We start from the raw sequence: 20,841 nt of genomic DNA on the forward strand, positions 1-20,841 counted from the left end.
AAGTCAAATGTCCATCAACCATTAACAGTGGTTAAACAAAATGTAGAATATGCATACAATGAAACGGTATTCCAAAAAAAAGGAATGAACTATAGTTACATGCTACAGTATGATGAAGCTTAGAAGCACAATACTCAGTGAAAAGAGCCAGATGCAAAAGACTATGTACTGTATGATTCAATCTATATGAAATATTCCAAACCGGTCAATGCAAGATAGAGTAGACTGGTGGTTGCCTGGGGCTAAGAGGAGGGAGAATGAGGAACCACTGCTAACTGGTACAGGGGTTTCTTTTTGGACTAACAAAAACGTTCTAAAACTGATTATGGTGATATGTGCACAACTCTGTGAATATACTAAACACTAAAAAATAACAAACTAAAAAAGAGAGAGGACTAAAAAACTTAAAAAGCAAACCAATTTGCATTGTTTCAACCTTATTTAGATCCTGAGTCTAAAAAACACACTATAAAATTATAAGACAATTATGGAAATTTGAACATTTAATACCTGATGATATTAATGAATTACTGCTAATTTCTGAGAAGCATAATAATGAAATTGAGCTATTTTTTAAGAGTCCTTATCTTTTAGAGATACATATTAAAATATTTACAGATGAAAGGATACAATGTCTAGGATTTGCTTCAAAATAAACTTGGAGGGCACCTGGATGGTTCAGTGGGTTAAGCCTCTGCCTTCGGCTCAGGTCGTGATCCCAGAGCCCTACATCAGGCTCTCTGCTCTGCAGGAAGCCTGCTTCCCCTTCTCTCTCTCTGCCTGCCTACCTACTTGTCATCTCTGTCTGTCAAATAAATAAATAAAATCTAAAAAAAAAAAATTGTTTAAAAATAAATTCGGGACAGAGATAAGAAAGATAGTTATATAGGGGACGGTCATGAGATGGTAAATGCTCACTAGACTATTCTCTCCACTTTGGAGACGTCTGAAATCTTCTATTGAAAAAAAGTGCAGAGGAAAGAGAGGAAATACTTCCATGCAACATTACTGTATTGTGTGCTGATCATCAATCCCAAGGGTGGGAAGACCCTGTTTCAACTGTATTAAGACACATGAAGGCGGTAATTGGAGGAAAAAGTTTAAAAAGCACAAACTTCCAAGTTATAAAATAAATAAGCACTAGCAATGTCACATACAACATGATGACTAACACAGGAGTTAAGAGAATAAATCCTAAAAAGTCTCATCACAAAGAAAAAAACTTACATTCCTTTCTTCTTTCTTTCCTTTTTATTGCATCCATAGAGGATGGATGTTAGCTGGGCCTTTTGTGGGAATCCTTTCACAGTATATGTCAATCATGCTGTTCACCTTAAACTTACACAGTGATGCATGTCAATTACTTCTCAATGAAACTAGGGGGAAGAAAAAACTGAAAATACCCTGGACCTCCCTTCTGTCCTCAGCAATCACTTTTTCTGCCTCAATTACAGACTTTCCAAAACAAGGCTTTCATCCTGAATGCTTTTTCCTAAAAAAGCCATCTGTTGGTTTCCTTTCATAATGATTTTTTTATAATGATTTTTTAAGTCAAATTTTAATATTTTGTTATTGTTGGTATGGAGTTGGTTCTGGAGGCAGACGGTGATCAATTTCCCTTGGCTTGTCAATTTCACTTCTTCCTAAGATCAAGGTAGGAGAATGGTCCAGAACCCTGAGCTTGAGGCAGAGTCTCCTTGGTCATATTAAAAAGCAAAAGGTTTTCCCTAGGAGACTCTTAACTATAGGAAACAAACTGAGGGTTGCCAAAGCAGGTGGGGGGTGGGGGGTTAAGGAAGGCACTTCATAGGGGCACCTGGGTGGCTCAGTGGGTTAAAGCCTCTGCCTTGAGCTCAGGTCCTGATCCCAGGGTCTTGGGATCGAGCCCAGCATGGGGCTCTCTGCTCAAGAGCCAGCCTGCTTCCCCTTCTCTCTCTGCCTGCCTCTCTGTCAAATAAATAAACAAAATCTTTTAAAAAAAAGGAAGGCACTTCATAGAATGAGCATTGGGTGTGATATGCAATCACTAAACTCTACTTCTGAAACTAATAATTCACTATATGCTAATTAACTGTATTTAAATAATTTTTAAAAAATAAAAGCAAGGAATTTTCTAGGCATACTTAGCCCCAACCCTTGTCCCAGAGCTAAGTCAGAAAACAAACCCACCTGAGCCCCAATACTTAGGAAACAGCAACTGGTCTAAGTCCCTATGTACATACCATGTAAAAATCACAGTACCAAGAGCTTTACCTAAATAAAGTTATTTATTCACTGCAATAAGCCTAGGTGACAGGTACGACTATTCACCCCCACTTTGCTAGGATTTCCAGAATGGCCAAGTAACTCACTCTGTATCACATAGTTTTATAGAGCAGAGTCCGGATCTGAACTCAGGCTGTCTGGCTCCAGGCCTGCACTTCAACCAGGCTGTAGGACCTTCTGGGTGGAAACCAGCTCATTACCTCTTTGTTGCAGGATCACTAATGTTCAAGGACCAGAAATTTAATTAGGCCAAAAATCATGTGCTCGGACAACAGAAACTGGACTATCTCCCAGGAAACCCCCTTCCCAGCTCCTTCATTAGGACCAACAAGTTCACAAAACTTGCTCTTTGAACATCAAAACAAAAGGCGCATGACTTGTAAATTTAAAAAAAAAAAAAAAATCCATGGAGATAACTCAAAAGTTAAAAATTAAGAGAGACACAGCCCCTTCGCCTTGCCCTCCCGCTCCTCCTCAACTTCCAAAAACGCCTGGGTGAAAGGCGAGGGCCTAGGGAGCTGGATGCAAGGACTCCTCAGAGGCTACTCCACAGTTAAGAGGAAAGCAGGCAGGGTGAGGGTAGGCGGGTGTTCCTAAGGAAATCTAGATCCCAGTCAGGGCTGGCTGCGAGGCTTCCCGGAGTCCCTCTGCACACACACAACATCCAGGAATGACTTAGCACCAAAACACCCATAGATCGCTTCAGAGAAGGGCTGAGAATACACGTCCAAGTTTGGGGACTAAACTTCAGAAACACTGAGCACAAGCTGTCCACACCCACCTCCCTCCTACTCCCGGCCTCCCCCCCCCCAAAGACCACACCCCTCCCGGAGGGCGGGAGGAGGGTGGGCCGGGGAGGGCCACGCGATGGTCCCCAGATGGGATCCGTAGGGAACAAGGAGGGAAGGGGTGCGGTACTGGCCGAAGGAGACCTCGAATGAGCTAGGGAAAGAACTGAAAGGAGCGGGAGTAGGAAAAAAAAAAAAAAGGACCAAAATGTTAAGAAGCAGTGACCAGAGAGGGACACTGCGAGCGTAACTGGGAACCACTGGTGACTGGCACAGCAAAGCACCGGGGGACAGGGCACGAGGGAATGGGAGGGGCGGGGAAGACAAAGAGGCTGGAGAACCCACCGTCCTCTGGGGACCGAGAGCCACGGGGGGCACGGGGTTCAGGGGTCAGCCAACTCGGAGTGTCCAGAGACGACACCCTGCCCGTGTGCAGGCTGGAGCGACTGCACACCAGGGGAAATGGGAATGACAGCGGAGCTGGGGGGCCCGGAACTGGACCTGGGACTGGGGGTGGGGGTGGGGGGTCCCTGAGTTAAGAGGGACTGAGAGCCGGGAGGTCTGAGGACGCGGAGACGGGTGACCGGGCGAGGGGGGTCAGAGGACTGGGAGAGACTGGGGGGTCTGCGGACAGGTGTCCAGGAGCCGGTGGGAAGCGGTGGACAGGACGCAGGGGACGGGGAGTGCCTGGACTCGGGACGCCAGAGAAGTGCAGGTGACCGGGGGGCAGGCTCCCGCGCGTCCGGGGGTCTGCGAGAGACGCGACCGGGGTCTGCGAGCGAGCGGGACTCGGGGGCCGGAGTGTGCAGTTGGAGCGGCGGGAGCCGGGGCAGCCGGGCCGGGTGACAGCGGCAAAGCCGCCACTCACCGCTCATGGTGCCGCTCCCGGGCCGGTGCCTGCGCCGCGCCGCCGCCACTGCCGCCACTGCCGCCGCCGGGCTCCAGACAGGCCGGGAGACAGCGCGCCGCCCCGCCCGCCCGCCCGCCTCGCCCCGCCCCGGAAGTGGAGCGCCGCCGCCACGGACCCGCCCCCCGACCCGGAAGGTAAACAGGGGCGCCGGCGCGGCAGGGTCCTGGCAGGACGGAGACCCTCGCGGGGCGGGTGGGCTCGGCTTGGGCGGGACCGAACTGGACCGTTTCTGTACCCTCCTGGGTCCACAGCTGTATTGGGGAGGCCGTGAACAGGCCGCGAGAAATGAGCCGACACCGTTCCAGAGAGCAGCAGGAGCTGAGAAGAGAAATAAAAAAGGGTAATGGACCAAAGCGTGGAAACCGGAGAGATGGACAGTACCGGAGGGCGCCCCGAAGAACCTAAGAAGACGATCTTTGAGCCGAGACCTGGACCATGGCTGGGAGACGGGCCCGGGAAGATGCGCAGGAACGACGTGCCAGAAGGATCACCAAGGGCAAAGGCCCTTGCCTCAGGGCTTGACAGAGCCAGAGGGAGGGTGAGAGCGGGGAGGTGGGAGAGCTGGGTGGAGGGCCCTGTGGGCCTGGTGAGGGTGGTGGGGTAAGGGAATGGGAAGCCATTGCAAGAATTTATTTATTTATTTATTTATTTAGGATTTATTTATTTAGTTATTTGACAGAGAGAGAGAGAGATCACAAGTAGGCAGAGAGGCAGGCAGAGAAGAGGAAGCAGACTCCCCGCTAAGCAGAGAGCCCGATGCGGGCCTCGATCCCAGGACCCGTGACCAGAGCTGAAGGCAGAGGCTTCAACCCACTGAGCCAGCCAGGCGCCCCATTGCAAGAATTTAAACCGAGGAATGAGACGATCTGAATTAGCTCTTAAGACCGTCACTCGTCCTGGGTTCAGAATGAATTGTAGTGGGGCAGGGTGGAGAAAGGACACCTGGTTAGGGAGCCATTGCAGTCAGTTTCCCAACAAGACTTATGTTTGGGGCTGGGGGGTGGGTGGCGTTAGAGATGAAGGTGGATGGATGATGTGCCAACCCGTGTTCGTAATAGGAAGCTGAGATTACTGTCCCACTTTCTACATGGGGGAAAGGGGACCCAGAAAGGTTGAAAGGGCATTTTGCCTGCATGAGTTAAAAAAAAATACATTTTACATCACAACCCAGTATACCCATGCATATATTTAAGGAGATGTTTAACAAAACAATTCCATGGGTAATGTACTCTCTTCCATTTTTATTTCTTTTTTTTCCCCCTTTGTGCTAACTGAGACAGTTGATTGATGCGGATAATAAGTCTTGATCCGCAGTCAAAAACACTGAATTGAGGCACAGGTCCCACAGGGAAATGGAGCCAGAATTCCAGCCCAGTTCTGTGTGACCCACAGTCCCATGGTCTTCCTAGTACACTGCCTCTCAACACGCAACCTCTCGGCCCCTGGGAATGTATCTTTTGGATTCAGCAGAAGTCAAGAGCTCTTTGGAAAAGCTTGCTGTGCAGCATTATTTATGAGACCGAAGGAGTGGACAGCACCACAGCCCAACTACAGAAAAAGAGCTGAGCAAATCGTTGCTCACTTCACAAGGAGTCTCCTGTAGTAGTTGAAAATGCTAATGATGAAGATGGAAACATGGGGAAAGACGAATGATAATGCATTAAGTACAAAAAAAAAAAAGTCCCATGCAAAATGGTCTGTATGCTATGATTACAATCGTGTCAAAACATGGCCATGTGTACGGACAGAGAGAATGGAAAGATGAAAGTATTTGTGTGTTTAGCTGGTGGGTTTTCTTTGCCATTTTCAAAATTATACTCTCTAGTTGTTGTTTATTTGTTACTTCAAAGAGTCTATGTGCCTAAATTGACGTCCCAGCCTCTCCCACCCAGAAGCCTAGTTTAGATCCTCCTGCCTTGTGACCCTTGGTGGAATATCACACACCTGCTTCATGGAGTTGTTGCGAGGATGATGTGTTCTGCCTTTTTGTACGTCCTGAACCTTTCCGTCATGGCCCTTGAGGCAAGATAAATGGAGTGTTGTGAGCTTGTTTTACCTATTCTACTCCTAACCACCCCCTTGAAACACTCTAATTCCTTTTCTCTGAGATTTTCGCCTGGTCCTCAAAGAACAAGAATCAAAAGCTGAAAGTCTACAGCTCTTGTTAGCCTTAAAAAACTAAACTTTTTCGTTCAGTTTGGAGGAGGAGAGGAGATGCTAGTGGAGGGGAGGGGAGAAGGAAGAGGGTATGTGAGAAGCTAGAAGCAGTATTCCGTATGTTGTTTCTGTAACAGCCATAGAACAAGAAAGGAGTGTGTGTCTGCTTTCAGACTACAATTCAAGAGGACTAATAAAAATCATTACAGCAATGTAACTCAAAGTATTTATTATGAACCAGATACTTCCATGAAAAAATGTATATATATATATATATACACATACACGTGTATGTATGCAAATGGTTGTGTCTGTGTGTGTTCATTTAATCCTTAAAATAAACTTACAAGTAGATACTATTATTCCCATTCTACAGGTTGGGAAACTGAGGTACAAGTAGTTAAGTAACTCTCACAGTCACCCGAAGTCTCTAACTTCTAGTACAAAGCCAAGATTCAAGTCCAAGCAATCTGGCTCCAAGAGCCAGTACCTTAACCCTAGTACTTTATTGTTTCCTGTGGTCCTCAAGGGCCTGGAATGGAACCTTGGAATGGCCCCCAATGGATAAAAAGGGTTCACAAAGTTTTCCCATATCCCAGACCTGACACAGAGGTCACAAAGCCCGAAGACTTGGAGGTCTGTGCTGTGGTGTCAGTGGGCATCTTAGCAATGATCAAAGTCAACATATTACCAGAGGGCAACATCACCTGTTGCATATAACCCCAGAAAGGGAAACATGTCAGGAACTTTGTACAACCCCCGGAAGGGAACCCCCATCTCCCCCACTAATGACTAAAATTGTAGCCCAAATAGATGGGGAACTTAAACTGATGTGAGAAGAAAAAAATAAATAAATAAAATATAAGTAAATAAACAGGTTTGGGTTTAAATCCTGGTTCTGCCATTTACTGGTTTTTGTTACCTTGCTCTGACTCAGTTTCTGCCATCATCTGTAAAATGGAAGTAATAACTGTCCACCTACCTTGTGATTTGTTGTATGCATTAAATGACCTCGTACAGGTAAAGCAATAGAACTACCCTGGCACCAAAAAATGAACTATTAAGATTTCATCAAGATCAAAAGCTTTTGCACAGCAAAGGAAACAGTTAACAAAACCAAAAGACAACTGACAGAGTGGGAGAAGATATTTGCAAACGACAAATCAGAAAAAGGACTAGTGTCCAAAATCTATAAAGAACTTAGCAAACGACACCCAAAGAACAAATAATCCAATCAAGAAATGGGCAGAAGACATGAACAGACATTTCTGCAAAGACATCCAGATGGCCAACAGACACATGAAAAAGTGCTCCATGTCACTCGGCATCAGGGAAATACAAATCAAAACCACAATGAGATACCACCTCACACCACAGTCAGAATGGCTAAAATTAACAAGTCAAGAAATGACAGATGCTGGTGAGGATGCGGAGAAAGGGGAACCGTCCTACACTGTTGGTGGGAATGCAAACTGGTGCAACCACTCTGGAAAACAGCATGGAGGTTCCCCAAAAAGTTGAAGAAAATAGAACTACCTTATGACCCAGCAATTGCACTCTGCGTATTTACCCTAGAGTTGCAAACACAGTGATCCAAAGGGGCACATGCACCCGAATGTTTATAGCAGCAATGTCCGCAATAGCCAAACTATGGAAAGAACCTAGATGTCCATCAACAGATGAATGGATAAAGAAGATGTGGTATATATATACACAATGGAATACTATGCAGCCATCAAAAGAAATTAAATCTTGCCATTTGTGATGACGTGGATGGAACTAGAGGGTATTATGCTTAGTGAAATAAGTCAGAGAAAGACAACTATCATACAATCTCCCTGATATGAGGAAGTGAAGATGCAACATGGGGGGGAGGTTTGAGGGGGTAGGAAAGAATAAATGAAACAAGATGGGATTGGGAGGGATACAAACCATAAGAGACTCTTAATCTCACAAACTGAGGGTGACTGGGGGGAGGGGGTTTGGGAGAGGGGGGTGGGGTTATGGACATTAGGGAGGGTATGTGCTATGGTGAGTGCTGTGAAGTGTGTAAACCTGGCAATTCACAGACCTGTACCCCTGGGGATAAAAATACATTATATGTTTTATTAATTAATAACTATCCTGGCACATAAGTAAGGCTAAGGGGTTTTTTCATTTGTTGGTTTGGTTTTTTAAGATTTTATTTATTTATTTGACAGACAGAGATCACAAGTAGGCAGAGAGGCAGTCAAAGAGAGAGGGGAAGCAGGCTCCCTGCTGAACAGAGAGCCTGATGTGGGGCTCGATCCCAGAAACCCAAGATCATGACTTGAGCTGAAGGCAGAGGCTTAACCCACTGAGCCACCTAGGCGCCCCTCGTTTGTTTTTTTAAAGATGTATTTACTTATTAGATAATGAGAGAAAGAAAGTGTGAGCAGGGGGTGGTGTGGGCCGAGGGAGAGAGAGAGAGAGATAGAGAATCTTAAGCAGACTCCCTGTTGATCACAGAGCTTGAGTCACAGGACTTGATCCCACCACCCATGAGAACATGAACTGAGCTAAAATCAAGCGTCACTTAACCAACTGAGCCACCTCGGCACCCCTAGTAAAGCTAAGTTTTAGCTATCATTATTATTACCTGCTTTGGGATCTGAAAATGATACCTACTATACCTTTATCATGGTTTGCAATTACATATTTATTTATGGGACAGTGATAATGCCTGATGTCTCCATTAAACTAAACACTCACAAGGTCAGGAGCCTTGCCCTCATGCATCGCACGCTAAATTTGTGTGGCTGGCTCTAGGCATCTCCTATCTCCAGGAGTACATAGGATCACCTTGATTTCCTTTCATTAGAGAGAGAAAAACCCAATCTGACCTGAAGTATCTATGTGTGTATATAGGAGACCAGGGAACTAGCCATAAAAATGTGGGACCATGGGCTCTACGCCCTGCAGCGCTTTTTTTCAGTGAATCAAGAATTTAATCATGAAACTAAGGCAATTTCAATAAGGTAGTGAAGTCCATATAACATAAAGATTTTCTAGAATTACAGGACAAAAAGCTCTATCGGCAACCGATAAGTACAATCATCCTAAAGAGATCTGATACATCATCATCCTTCCATCATACGATTTTCAAAGCTGCTCTACAACCATTGAAACGGTTAATTATCTGGTAAAAATGGGTTTCTCCATCTCTGTGACACTAGCCAGCAGGCTATTACAGTAGTCAGTTGTTTTCGTGGTGACAAGAATGGTTGCACCTTCCTCCATAGCTGGGAGTGGAAAGAAATGGTCAGAATCAACCTTTGATTCAGAATTGACACAGTCTTCACAGGTGCATTCTTCCACTGTATACTCCAGGCCCCTCGAGAGAACTTCCTCGCCATTCCTGCTAGCACGGCCCTCCTCCTGGTCAGCATTCTCCTTGTTCTGGAGAGCCATGCCTGGTCATACAGAAACACAACCATTAACCTCAACTTGCAGGTGGTGAGGTCCTTACAGTCATAGCAGTACACATTAGGGCTCCGAGAGACCAGGGTTGGCGGGGAGGGGGGGAGGGAGCTCTTCCTACAAAACAAATGAGTATGTCACCCACAGGCAGACCACAGGCCACACTGGATTTGAAGATAGACTTTGTTTAGGCCCCTACAGTGTTTTTAAGTGTTTGCTTACATGTTTTATGTTGGCCCGCATTTTTAAAAAAAATCAAGAGATTTTTTTTAAATTCAAGGGATTTCATCAGCAAATCGAGGCAATTGGCCTCTTTAAAAACAAAACAACAACAACAAAAACAAAAAGAAAATGTGGCAACTTGTAGCTGACATTCCTACATGGAAACAATTCACTGGAGTCACTAGCACTTGTCTCCTTGAGGAAGAGCATTGGTTACTCTACTGTTAAAACCTCCCCCTGGCCCATTGCATTCACTGGTTACCCTCTTGGCCCTTGGAGACATTGAAGTACTGATCCTACTTCACTGATCCTATTTCATTCCCATGAAATGACCCATTACCATATGTTACAGCACACCAAAATGAGCCTTTGGCTGACACTTTAGAATTCAAAGTAAAGATGCTTCCCTTACAGAGCTTTTGGTAACAAATCAAAAATTTTTTTATAATGAATCTTTTGTGATCATATAAGGAAGTAGTCTCTATTATGTCCCTATTTATATGCTGGTGAAGGTAAACTTTACTACTTCCCCAGCCTCCCACAGAATAACTCCATCTTTCAAAATGTCACACTTAAAATCACTCCCCACCTGTCTCTCAGAACCCAGGCACAAGTTAAAAAAAAAAAAAAAAAAAAAAAAAAAAAAACCTTGAGTAAATTATGGGGAACAGCCATCGACCTCACTTTACTGCAAATGAGGTGCTTTACAGATTATACACGGAAAATAAAAGCATCAAGGCCAATGGCTGCGAAGTGTTCAGCAATCAGATCATGGGCCAAGGTGCTACAAAAATATTTTTATCTTAAAAAGCCTTTAAGAAGAACATTCACTTCTCCAAGACTAGGTCTCTGCTGCTTAATAAAGATAATAATCTTTAAAATGACGGCTCAAATCCATCCAAGAACACCCGGTAATTCATTTCTAGCAACGTGTAAATTGGGTAAAAGAATCACCCAAGCAAACAGCATTTACAAGTGAATTAAAAATATACGCGTGGATCTTGCCAAATACATTTTTCCTGATAGCAGCAGACCTGGCTAGCAGTTTCTGGGAGTACGATGTTTCATCAATGGGCTAACTTTGGTCAAAGACATGGGTGTTTGCCAAAGAAATCTCAGAACTTCAGGAAAGTAATTACTGAGGAAAGAATGCAGGGCACCTGCAAAGAGACAAACCAAAAAGAAGACAGCTCACTCCTTCCCGAAAGTTCATTTAACACAACTGTCCTTTAACACACCCAAAAGGGCTCTAACCAAATGAATTACTCAACATGGGGGGTGGGGGGGAGGCAAGGTAGAGAGAGAGAGAGAGAGATTGAAGGAACTGAAATTCACAATAGCTCCCTCTCGGAAACAGATTTCAAAGTCTGACCATCACACCAACCTGTGTTTTTACGTTCATCCTTGGATGGTTCCGAATTCATCTTCCTTAGCAAGAACATCAACACAAAAACCGTCAAAGAAACGATCAAGCTCAGGCCCAGACAGGTCCAGAGAACCGCATTTGTTCCTTTCACTGAATTAAAAGGAGTATTGGAGAGATCATGAACTGACAACATAATATCCACATCAAAGCAAAGGCTATTGGCCATCCAATTCCTCTAATTCATCAGCACTGACTTGTAAATTCTAAATAACAATGAATTAGAAGACTTGATAAAAATCTCGGTTGCTAACAGCACTGAATAGAATTGAGTTCAGCTCTGAATAATTACTTTGCTCCGTTGGCATTTAAATATTTAAATACTTGCCTTATTTCCTTTCTCTTTTTTGATTTGAAAAGATCTCACCCTCTTCCCCCTCCGGAATGTCTATTCCTCGAATAAATAGTCAATGTAGAGAAAATAGGTCACCCCAATGAATTCATTGTTCAAGCAGTATTACTTACTTGCATCACAATAATGTTGACAAGGTGGTGGAGGGGTGTTAGAACATCGAAGGTGACAGGGTTTGCAAGCAGTAAGCAATCTGTCAAAATACTCGTTTTGGATGCACTGCTGGGCCATCTGGAAGCTGATCACAAAAAGAAACAAGGAAACCCCAGAAAGAACAGCATAGAAGGACAAGTAAACTCTTGTCAAGCGCTCCCCAGCAAAGGTACTGACAGCAGCTAGAATGTCGAGGGGGAAAAAAACGAGCTTCACCACTATGACTTAGCCCTTACGGGGAGGCTGGCCGCTTGTACTGTGGCTAAGGATTTGAATACCAGCTCCAATTCCGGTTTCTAAGTTTGAGGCTGGGGTAGAGTCAGAGATGGAGTGTAAATATGAAAGGCAAACCACACCTGAAACAGAAACGTCTTATTTATAGAGGAAATTTCTATAAATAAGCCAGGTAACACTTGCAAGGTGTGTAGGCAAGCCTGAGGCATCAGGCAGAGAGGTTCGATAACCACTTCTGGACCATCTGTGTCTGAGCTGTGCTGCGTGAGGGGCCCCCAGGGAAACAGATAAGGTCTGTGCCACCTAAGAACTTGAAATCTAACAGGGGAGGTAGAAATCCACCCAGCGGCAAGGTGTAGTCAGAACCAATGGAATGTGAAATGGAAAGGGGCATCAGGCATGCCTCCCAGGTTTTGGACCTGTGAAGAATAGCAGAATTCCAACAGAAATAGGGATGTTTAGGGTAAAAGCTAAATTGGTAAGAGGGTAGAGGGCGATGATGAGGGATCAGGAGGCTGCCTGAGGACAAAGCAAAAGCTGGCACCTTGCACCCCCCTCTCCACCTGCTCCCCTCGGTAATATGCATGACCCCTGACCGCCATAAACGAGAAACAAATAGTTAACTTGCAGAGATCGCAATCCTGCAGGACAGGAATCTCCGAACTATCTTGATGTGAATGGCTGGCCAAAAGACAACATTGATCAAGCCGCAAGGTATCCCGGCACCATTGAAACCCCCCTTTTCCCTCACCTTCCCCCAACCACACGGTACATAACCTGCCATCCCTCACAACCCAGGGCAGCACCTCTTTCTGCCCACGGGTCCTGTCCCCGTGCTTTAATAAACCACCATTTTGCACCAAAGATGTCTCAAGAATTCTTTCTTGGTCATCGGCTCCAGACCTCAGCCCACCAAACCTCACCTAGGTTCAAGAACTTCATCAGGCAAGATAGGTTTGGGGCATTAAGCAGTAAAGTAATCCATGCTCCACTGTTAAAATGTAGAAAACTCAAGTGAGCAGATACAAAAACCATCCCGAGGCCAAGCTTCCAGAAATAATTAAATTTTGATGTCTCACAGAAGTTGCAAACCAGTTTGCTGCTGTGTTCTGTTTGGTCCCTCCCTAATAGAGATCTTTCTGGAAGGTTTTCTGAGGACAGATAGAAAGATAGGGCACACGTGTTTTTCCTTTTTACATAAATGGAATCACTTGAATTTGCATTTAACTGTGCATTGCATTAACCTGAGTGGGATACCCATACAGAGATATCCAGAGAAGGTCCCTCAGAAATTCAGGACTCCGTTACAATGCAAGAAAATGACAAACTCCAAATTCAGTACAGTGATTACCTCTGGGCTGCAGGCAGGGTCCGAAAGAGACTTCAGCTCGTGTCAGTCACATTTTATTAAGCAGAATGGTTTATACATTGGTACTTGTTCTGCGCCTCTTTCGTTGTATTTGTTGTTATTATTAACCTCTTTTCATAGTTTTTCTTAAGCCCAGCACCCAGCATGGAGCCCAGCTCAGGGCTGGAACTCACAACCTTGAGATCGACACCTGAGCCAGTATTAAGAGTCAGATGCTTAACCAAATGAGCCACCCAGAGGCCCCCACACCTTTTCATATTTTTTAAATGATACATAGCAAATATTAAAATAGTGATAATAATAACATAAAGTGCAGGAATTAAAAGCATTTTTTTATGAAGGGTTGGAGCTTAAAAGAGAGAGTGTGAATTCAGATTTTTTAAATTAACATATATTGTATTATTTGCTTCAGGGGCACAGGTCGTGAATTCAGATATGGATCAAAACCTCCCACTCCTCCTGGGGTCTGGCAGTGAGGTGAATGGGTGTGGGCCAAGGGCTAACCCAGCCAGTTCCAGTCCCTCAAACTCCTGCCGGGTGATAAGGCAGACAAAGGTCACAGGAAGAGCAGGCCAAGGTGAGTTTCAGGACAGGGTGGGCAGTAAGGTCAAGTTTTGTTTTTCTTTTAAGATTTTATTTATTTATTTGACAGACAGAGATCACAAGTAGGCAGAGAAGCAGGCAGAGAGAGGAGGGAAGCAGGCTCCCCACTGAGCAGAGAGCCTGATGCAGGGCTCGATCCCAGGACCCTGGGATCATAACCCGAGCCGAAGGCAGAGGCTTTAACCCACTAAGCCACCCAGGCACCCCCCCTTTTTTTTTAAAGATTTTATTTATTTGACAGAGAGAGATCACAAGCAGGCTGAAAGGCAGGCAGAGAGAGAGAGAGAGGAGGAAGCAGGCTCCCTGCCCAGAACCCTGAGATCATGACCTGAGTGGAAGGCAGAGGCTTAACCCACTGAGCCACCCAGGCGCCCCGTGAGGTCAAGTTCTACGGAAGAGTCAGAGGCCATCCCCTAAGGAAGGAGGTCACTGGTGCCCCTTGAGAATGTTCGTGAGCAGAAGCCATATTCTAAGTACTTACGGAGTCAAGAGAGAGAAAAGCAGCCAAGGTAGGCCCTGCCTAGGAAATCTGCCGGAAGAACAAAGCTTTGCTATCTCCTGGGAAAGGAAGCACTGTTGTTTCTGACAGATGTGCTTTGCTTGGGTGCTTGGCGTCAGGGGTCAAGGGTATTTGCTGCCTCATCATCTGTATTCATAAAAGCCCGTCCATCCGTGGGGCCTTGCGGTAGAACACTAGCAGCCATCAAAAAGAATGCACCAGCTGTGTTCTGATGTGCACGATACGTCACTGAGTGGAAAATGCTTGTCACCAAGTAAGTGTGTAAGCTGTTCTTCTGTCTTTACAAATAAAGTAATAGGCGGAGGCGCTTGGGTGGGGCAGGAGGTCTCAGCTCGGGTCTTGACCTCAGGACTGTGAGTTCAAGCCCTGCGTGGAGCGTACTTGAAAAAAACAAACAAGCAAACAAATAAAATAATAAGTATATAGAGATACAGACATAAGTTACATCTGGACAGATACCCAGAAAATGGACTGTAATTACTACCTCTGACAAAAGACAAGAAATCGAGGGTGGGGAGAAAAAGACTTAGCTATCACTGAAAAATCATTGGTACTCTTTGAATATTTTTGGAATAATTATTCTTTAAATAAGAATTTTTTTATCCTTTTCTTCTTTTTTTTTTTAGTTTTTATTTATGTATTCATCAGAGAGAGAGAGAGAGAGAGAGAGTGTGTGTGTGTGTGTGTGTGTGTACAAGCAAGGGGAGAGGCAGAGAGAGAAGCAGGCTCCTGGCTGAGCAAGGAGCTGGATACAAGACTCAAACCCAGGACCCTGGGATCATGACCTGAGCTGAAAGCAGACACCAAACCGACTGAGCCACCCAGGCACCCCAAAGGATCTTTTTTTTTTTTTTTTTTTTTTTTTTAAGGGTGGTGTTTTAGTCCATTCAGGCTGCGATACAAAATACTACAGACTGAATATAATTCTGTTACGGACAACAGAAATATATTTCTCAGCAATTCGGGGTCTGGTGAGAGCCCACTTCCTGAACCTAGGAAGAATCCAGAATTCGAACAGAAATAGGAAAGCTGAAGGGAAAAGCTAAAATGCCAAGAGGGTGGAGGGACAGCCACCTTGTTATTAGAATCCCCCAAGGTGGAAGGGGCAAGAAATCTCTCCAGAGTCTCTTTTGTAAGGACACGGATCCAGCTCAGGAGAGCTTCACCCTCATGACCTAATTCACCTGGCAAAGACTCCTGTCCCAAAACCGCCACACTGGGGACTGGGTCTCAACATGAACTTCCAGCAGACGCAAATATTCAGTCTGTCGGAGAAGGGGCATTGGGAAGAGGAGAGAAAGCAGAGTGACAGGCATGAGAAGCAGAGACCATGGCGAAAGGGAGAAAGATTAAAGATGTCAGAGAGACCCCTGACGTGCAGAGTCCTGCCCGATGAGAGTCCTGAAAGCCAAAAGCACCCAGGGGAGCCTCTCCGCCACTCTCCTGGGCCTGAGGAGCTTCGAAGCCCTGCAGAGGTTGTCCCTCAACTCCTAGGGGCCTCGAGCAGCTTGGAGGAGCCCAGGGATGGCTCCATCCTGAGAGAAGACTGGCAGACCCTCCTCGGCAGGCTACCAAGCCTCTCTGATGTGCAGGGTGGCCCCCTAGGAACCAGGGCCAAGAGGTTCATCTCACTTCCCTCTCATCCTTAGAACATAACCCATCTCCCAGCCATTTTAAGCCGGCACCAAGAGTGCACCCTGTCGGTGGTCAGCCCAGAGAGGATTTCAAGGAGAGCCTGGGGAGGCTCCCAGGGCCGCTCTGGTTGCTTTACCTTTGCCGGCTCCGGTGTTCAACTGGTCCCAGCTCTGTCTTTGATTCTGGTGGCGGGAGGCCTGTGATGCTTCCAGTAAATGTTTCCTGGCTTCCATGAGCCAGAGTCAGTTTGGGTTGGTTGCTAGCCATCCAAAAATAAAAATAAAATCTTGAACCGCATAACTGATGTTTAGCTGATTGCGCAACTCACGCCCGAATGACAACACCAGACCATGAGTGGGGGGTGTCACGCCTTTCCCTTTGCTCCCCAGGATGGGAGCGACTCGTTAATTCTGAATCTTAGGGTCAGCTGGTTCTCCCGCAGGACAGGTAAGGAGATGAGGAAACTCTCACTAAGAGAGGACAGAAATAAGTGAGAAGAGGTTGGGAGATGTCAGACAAGACGGGAATCTTTTTCAAAGACATGACATAAAACTTTAGTTAAAAAGGAATTTACTAGGGGCGCCTGGGTGGTTCTGTGGGTTAAGCCGCTGCCTTCGGCTCGGGTCATGATCTCAGGGTCCTGGGATCAAGTCCCGCGTCGGGCTCTCTGCTCAGCGGGGAGCTTGCTTCCTCCTCTCTCTCTGCCTGCCTCTTTGCCTACTTGTGTTCTCTCTCTGTCAAATAAATAAATAAAATCTTAAAAAAAAAAAAAAAAAGGAATTTACTGGGATGCCTGGGTGGCTCAGTCAGTTAAGCGTCTGCCTTCTGCTCTGGTCATGATCCCAGGGTCCTGGGATTGAGCCCCGCCTCGGGCTCCCTGCTCAGCAGAGAGCCTGCTTCCCCTTCTTCTGACTCTCCCCACTCTTACTCATTCTCTCTCTCTCTCTCCCTCTGTGTGTGTGTGTGTATCACTCTCTATTTCTTTCAAATAAATAAATAAATTCTTAAAAAAAAAAAAAAGGATTTACCGTGGTTCAGTCCGTTACACGTCTAACTCTTGATTTTAGCTCATAATCTCAGGGTGAGATCAAGCCCCATATTGGGGCTTGGATGAAGCCCCAGTGTGGAGCATGCTTACGATTCTCTCTCCTCTGCCTCTCCCCTGCTCCTCTCCCTCCCTCTATAGAAAAAAGAAGAGAAAAAAAAAAAAAAAAAAAAGAATTTACTGGCATCCAGTTGAGAAATCCATCCGTAGAATCAGCTCTAGTGTCTTGAGTTTTGTCTTAGGATTCTGGTTTCTCTCTGTCATTTGATTCAGCAATGCCATCTTCTGGGTCTTGCCTCCAGGCTCCCCTCATGGTTACAAGAAAGCTGCAGAACCTCAGGACTTCACACACTCCTCTTCCTTCCAAGCCCTCTCCCGAGTAATCTCATCTGCTTCTGTGGTTTTGAATGTGTTAACTTCCTATCCTAGAGAGAGCATATGTCGTCTTTATCAAACCTACTTGGCCATGGAATCCCTTTTTTCAAGGACCACCTATGAGCATGTTTCACAGAACACAGTTTGAGAAGAATGAGGCCAGATTAGCTCCATGATTTCCCCCCAGGTCTAAAAGACTGTAATTTGGGAACTTAGCAGAGCAACATTTAAAATAAGGATTTTTGGGGGCGCCTGGGTGGCTCAGTGGATTAAGCCGCTGCCTTCGGCTCAGGTCATGATCTCGGAGTCCTGGGATCGAGCCCCGCATCGGGCTCTCTGCTCAGCAGGGAGCCTGCTTCCCCCTCTGTCTCTGCCTGCCTCTCTGCCTACTTGTGATCTCTCTCTGTCAAATAAAATAAATAAAATCTTTAAAAAAAAAAAATAAATAAAAAATAAAATAAGGATTTTTGAAAGTTTCACGACCAAGTTTGTCAATGAAATAAAATCAGCAAAACACTGCTAGGTCTGACCTCACTCAACACAGTAAAACACATGAGGAAAACCAATCCCTGTCAACCCCAAGCTTCTGCACCTGCTTACAGCTCTGAAGACGCAGACACTGCCTCAGACGTCCAAAGCCATCAGCATGTTCTTCCAACCAGAAGATTCTTCTCCCCACATTATCAAACTATGATCAACACAACATTTGACCTTTAGCTCTTTTTTTTTTAAGATTTTATTTATTTATTTGACAGAGAGATCACAGTAGACAGAGAGGCAGGCAGAGAGAGAGAGAGGGAAGCAGGTTCCCCGCCGAGCAGAGAGCCCGATGCGGGACTCGATTCCAGGACCCTGAGATCATGACCTGAGCCAAAGGCAGCAGCTTAATCCACTGAGCCACCCAGGCGCCCTGACCTTTAGCTCTTAACGCCAAACAAAAGTACACAGTTGCTTCAAATGGCTTTAGTAGATTTTTTTACTTGGGAGGAGAACTCTACACCTGTATTAGTCAGGGTTCTACAGAGAAACACAACCAGCAGGGTGTGTGTGTGTGTGTGTGTGTACACAAACATATGCATATATTCATATAGATAGATGATAGATAGGTAGATAGATAGATAGAAGATAGATAGATAAAGAGAGAGGGGGATGTATTATAAGAAATAGACTCACACAACAACGGAGGCTGGGAAGTCCTAAGATCTGCCCTTGTCAAGAAGGAGACCCAGGAGAATCCATAGTGTTGGTGTAAATTCCAGTCTAAGAACTGGCAGCCTTGAGACCCATAAAGAGCCAAGACAGATATTTTAAGGAATTGGCTCCCACAGTTGTGGGGGCTGGCAAGTCTGAAATCCACAGGACAGGCCAGCAGGCTGAAAATTCAGGAAAGACTTGGTATAGTTACAGTCTCGAGTCCAAAATTCAGAGGGCAAGCCAAGCAGTCTGGAAACCCGAGCAGGGTTTCTATGTGGCATTCCTGAAGCCAAATTCTTTCTTTGGGAAACCCCAGTCTTATGGCCTTCAACTGATTAGATGAGGCCCACCCACATTATAGAGGGTGATCAGCCTCACTCAAAGTGTGTTGATTTAAATATTAGTCACATCTAAAAATTACGCTCGCCACAACATCTAGACCATGTCACTCTGGTGATCATTAGAGCCATTGCCAATAATGCAGCTCTTTCCTTCTGAGGACAAGACCAGATTGTATTTTCCATATCCCTCTTGAAGTTACACATGTAACTCGCTTTTGATCAAGAACATATGAGCAGAAGAAACATGTGTCACTTGAACGCAGAGGCTGTGTTCAAGTCATCACATTCCCTTCCCTCTGCCACGCCAAACGGCAAAACCCCGACGGGCCCAAACTTTATTTGTAGAAGCCCTCACCCCCAACAGGATAGTATTTGGAGGTGGGGCCTTTGGGAGATGGTTAAGTTTAGATGAGGTCATGAGCAGAAGCTCTCATGATGGGATTGGTGCCCCTATAAGAAAAGACACCAGAAAACACCTCTCAAGCCATCTCATGCCATGGGAGCCCTCAGCAAGCAGGCAGCCAGCTACAAATTGGAAGAGAAGTATCACCAGACGCCAAGTCTGTCATCAACTTGATCTTGGACTCTCCAGCCTCCAGAAGTGTCAGAAATAAGTTTCTGTCGTTGAAGCCGCCCAGCTTATGACACCTCGTTACAGCAGCCGGAACGAAGCCAGACGCACAGCATGAATGGGATTTGGGTGTCTTTGTTACAGCAACATGACTTCGTCTCTCCTGACTGATACAGAGTGGAAAGCCATGGGATTAACCACCAGGCGGAAGTGCCTCTTCTCTGCCGCTAACAACTTCATCATGAGACCTACTGTTCCTAACCACCCCTTTCTCAAGTTGTACAATCGAAACTGAAAGAAATCCCAAAAAGCACACAAAACTAACACAGACACAAAGGAACAGCAACCCCCAAACCAGGATCATGGGCTCACTGGAGCGCCCACAAACGCCCGATGGCTTCATTTCTTCTTTGCTTGGAAACAGAGCCTGGGGGAAGTTGGCCTGTGCTGAGGGGAGAGGCAGGAGGTTCAAGGGCTCAGAGCCCAGCAGCCCCACAAAGGGAGCCCTGGATTCCAATCCAGAGATGTTCCTCCCTCCTTCTCTTCCTCTCATTCAGATCTCCACAAATCACTCAGAAGCCTTATTTGCTTGCGGACATGAAAAGGCTAATTTGATTTGGGGCCAAGGCTGGAGGCCGGTGCAGATTCCTTTTGAAGAGTCGGTTGCCTCTGGACTCCTGCTTTCCCTCGGCGCTCTCAGAAGTGCCACATCCTGTCAGCTCTTTAGAACTTCTCCAAGTGGCTTCCCTCTGATTTCCAGAAGGTCCTGGCTGCTTGCAGTTCTCAGGCTCATGGCGTCAGGGAAGGGAGGTTTCTTGTTTTTCAAATCCGTGACTCCTCCCTGTGATGCTTTTTTGTCCCTACTTGAAACACCAACAGCCACAAGGCCCAGAGTACGCTGACAGTGCCATCCGCTTCGGTGAGGGATGAGAGCGACAGAGGAAGTCCCCCCATCCAATAAAGATGGACCATGAGCCCAGGGCATGCTGGGCTCTGTGCCAGGCAGCAGGTGCTAGAGTGAGTTTCATTTAGGTGGGGTTCCTACCCTCACAGAGGTTGCAGTCTTGTGGGGAAAACAGAGCAAAAATTAATAAAGGCAGGGCGCCTGGGTGGCTTAGTTGGTTAAGCATCCAACTCCAGATTTTGGCTCAAATCGTGGTCTCAGGGTCATGGGATGGAGCCCCAAGTCAGGATTGGCCCTGGGCATGGAATCCGCTTGGGATTCTCTCTCTCCCTCTGCACC

General features: G+C 45.9%; 2 protein-coding genes and 1 long non-coding RNA gene across 7 annotated transcripts in view; 1 reads left to right on the forward strand and 2 right to left on the reverse strand.

The window, feature by feature from the left end:
• Nucleotides 1–4,042, reverse strand: part of SNX29 (sorting nexin 29) — a 475,417-nt gene extending 471,375 nt beyond the window's left edge. For 4 of the 5 annotated variants that reach the window (XM_059154575.1, XM_059154573.1, XM_059154576.1 and 1 more), the window contains exon 1: nt 3,922–4,042. In XM_059154575.1, the coding sequence (XP_059010558.1) occupies nt 3,922–3,928 (7 nt within the window). In that variant the 5' untranslated portion in view covers nt 3,929–4,042. The remainder of the gene's footprint in view (nt 1–3,921) is intronic. The other variant, XM_059154577.1, reaches the window with a different exon arrangement.
• Nucleotides 4,043–4,119: 77 nt separating this feature from the next.
• Nucleotides 4,120–7,010, forward strand: LOC131819451 (uncharacterized). The gene is made up of 2 exons (XR_009349191.1): nt 4,120–4,501; nt 5,244–7,010. It is a non-coding gene; the product is annotated as an uncharacterized LOC131819451 (long non-coding RNA).
• Nucleotides 7,011–9,066: 2,056 nt separating this feature from the next.
• TNFRSF17 (TNF receptor superfamily member 17) lies at nt 9,067–11,944 on the reverse strand. Its single transcript, XM_059154578.1, has 3 exons — nt 11,672–11,944; nt 11,168–11,299; nt 9,067–9,554 (listed from the first exon to the last, which is right to left on the reverse strand). The coding sequence occupies exons 1-3, from the start codon at nt 11,787–11,789 to the stop codon at nt 9,277–9,279; spliced, it is 528 nt and encodes a 175-aa protein (XP_059010561.1). The 5' UTR covers nt 11,790–11,944; the 3' UTR covers nt 9,067–9,276.
• Between the last annotated feature and the right edge of the window lie 8,897 nt (nt 11,945–20,841).

This window comes from Mustela lutreola, chromosome 17, assembly GCF_030435805.1.
Source record: "Mustela lutreola isolate mMusLut2 chromosome 17, mMusLut2.pri, whole genome shotgun sequence".
NCBI classification, from domain to species: domain Eukaryota; kingdom Metazoa; phylum Chordata; class Mammalia; order Carnivora; family Mustelidae; genus Mustela; species Mustela lutreola.

Bases quoted from the DNA above. Each gene is read 5' to 3' on its own strand.
- TNFRSF17 (XM_059154578.1), bottom strand. From the start codon at position 11,789: ATGGCCCAGCAGTGCATCCAAAACGAGTATTTTGACAGATTGCTTACT. The intron at 11,300-11,671 runs GTAAGTAATACT...CTTTTAATTCAG, and splicing joins TCAACATTATTGTGATGCAA to TGAAAGGAACAAATGCGGTT. The intron at 9,555-11,167 runs GTTGGTGTGATG...CTGTATGACCAG, and splicing joins GGATGAACGTAAAAACACAG to GCATGGCTCTCCAGAACAAG.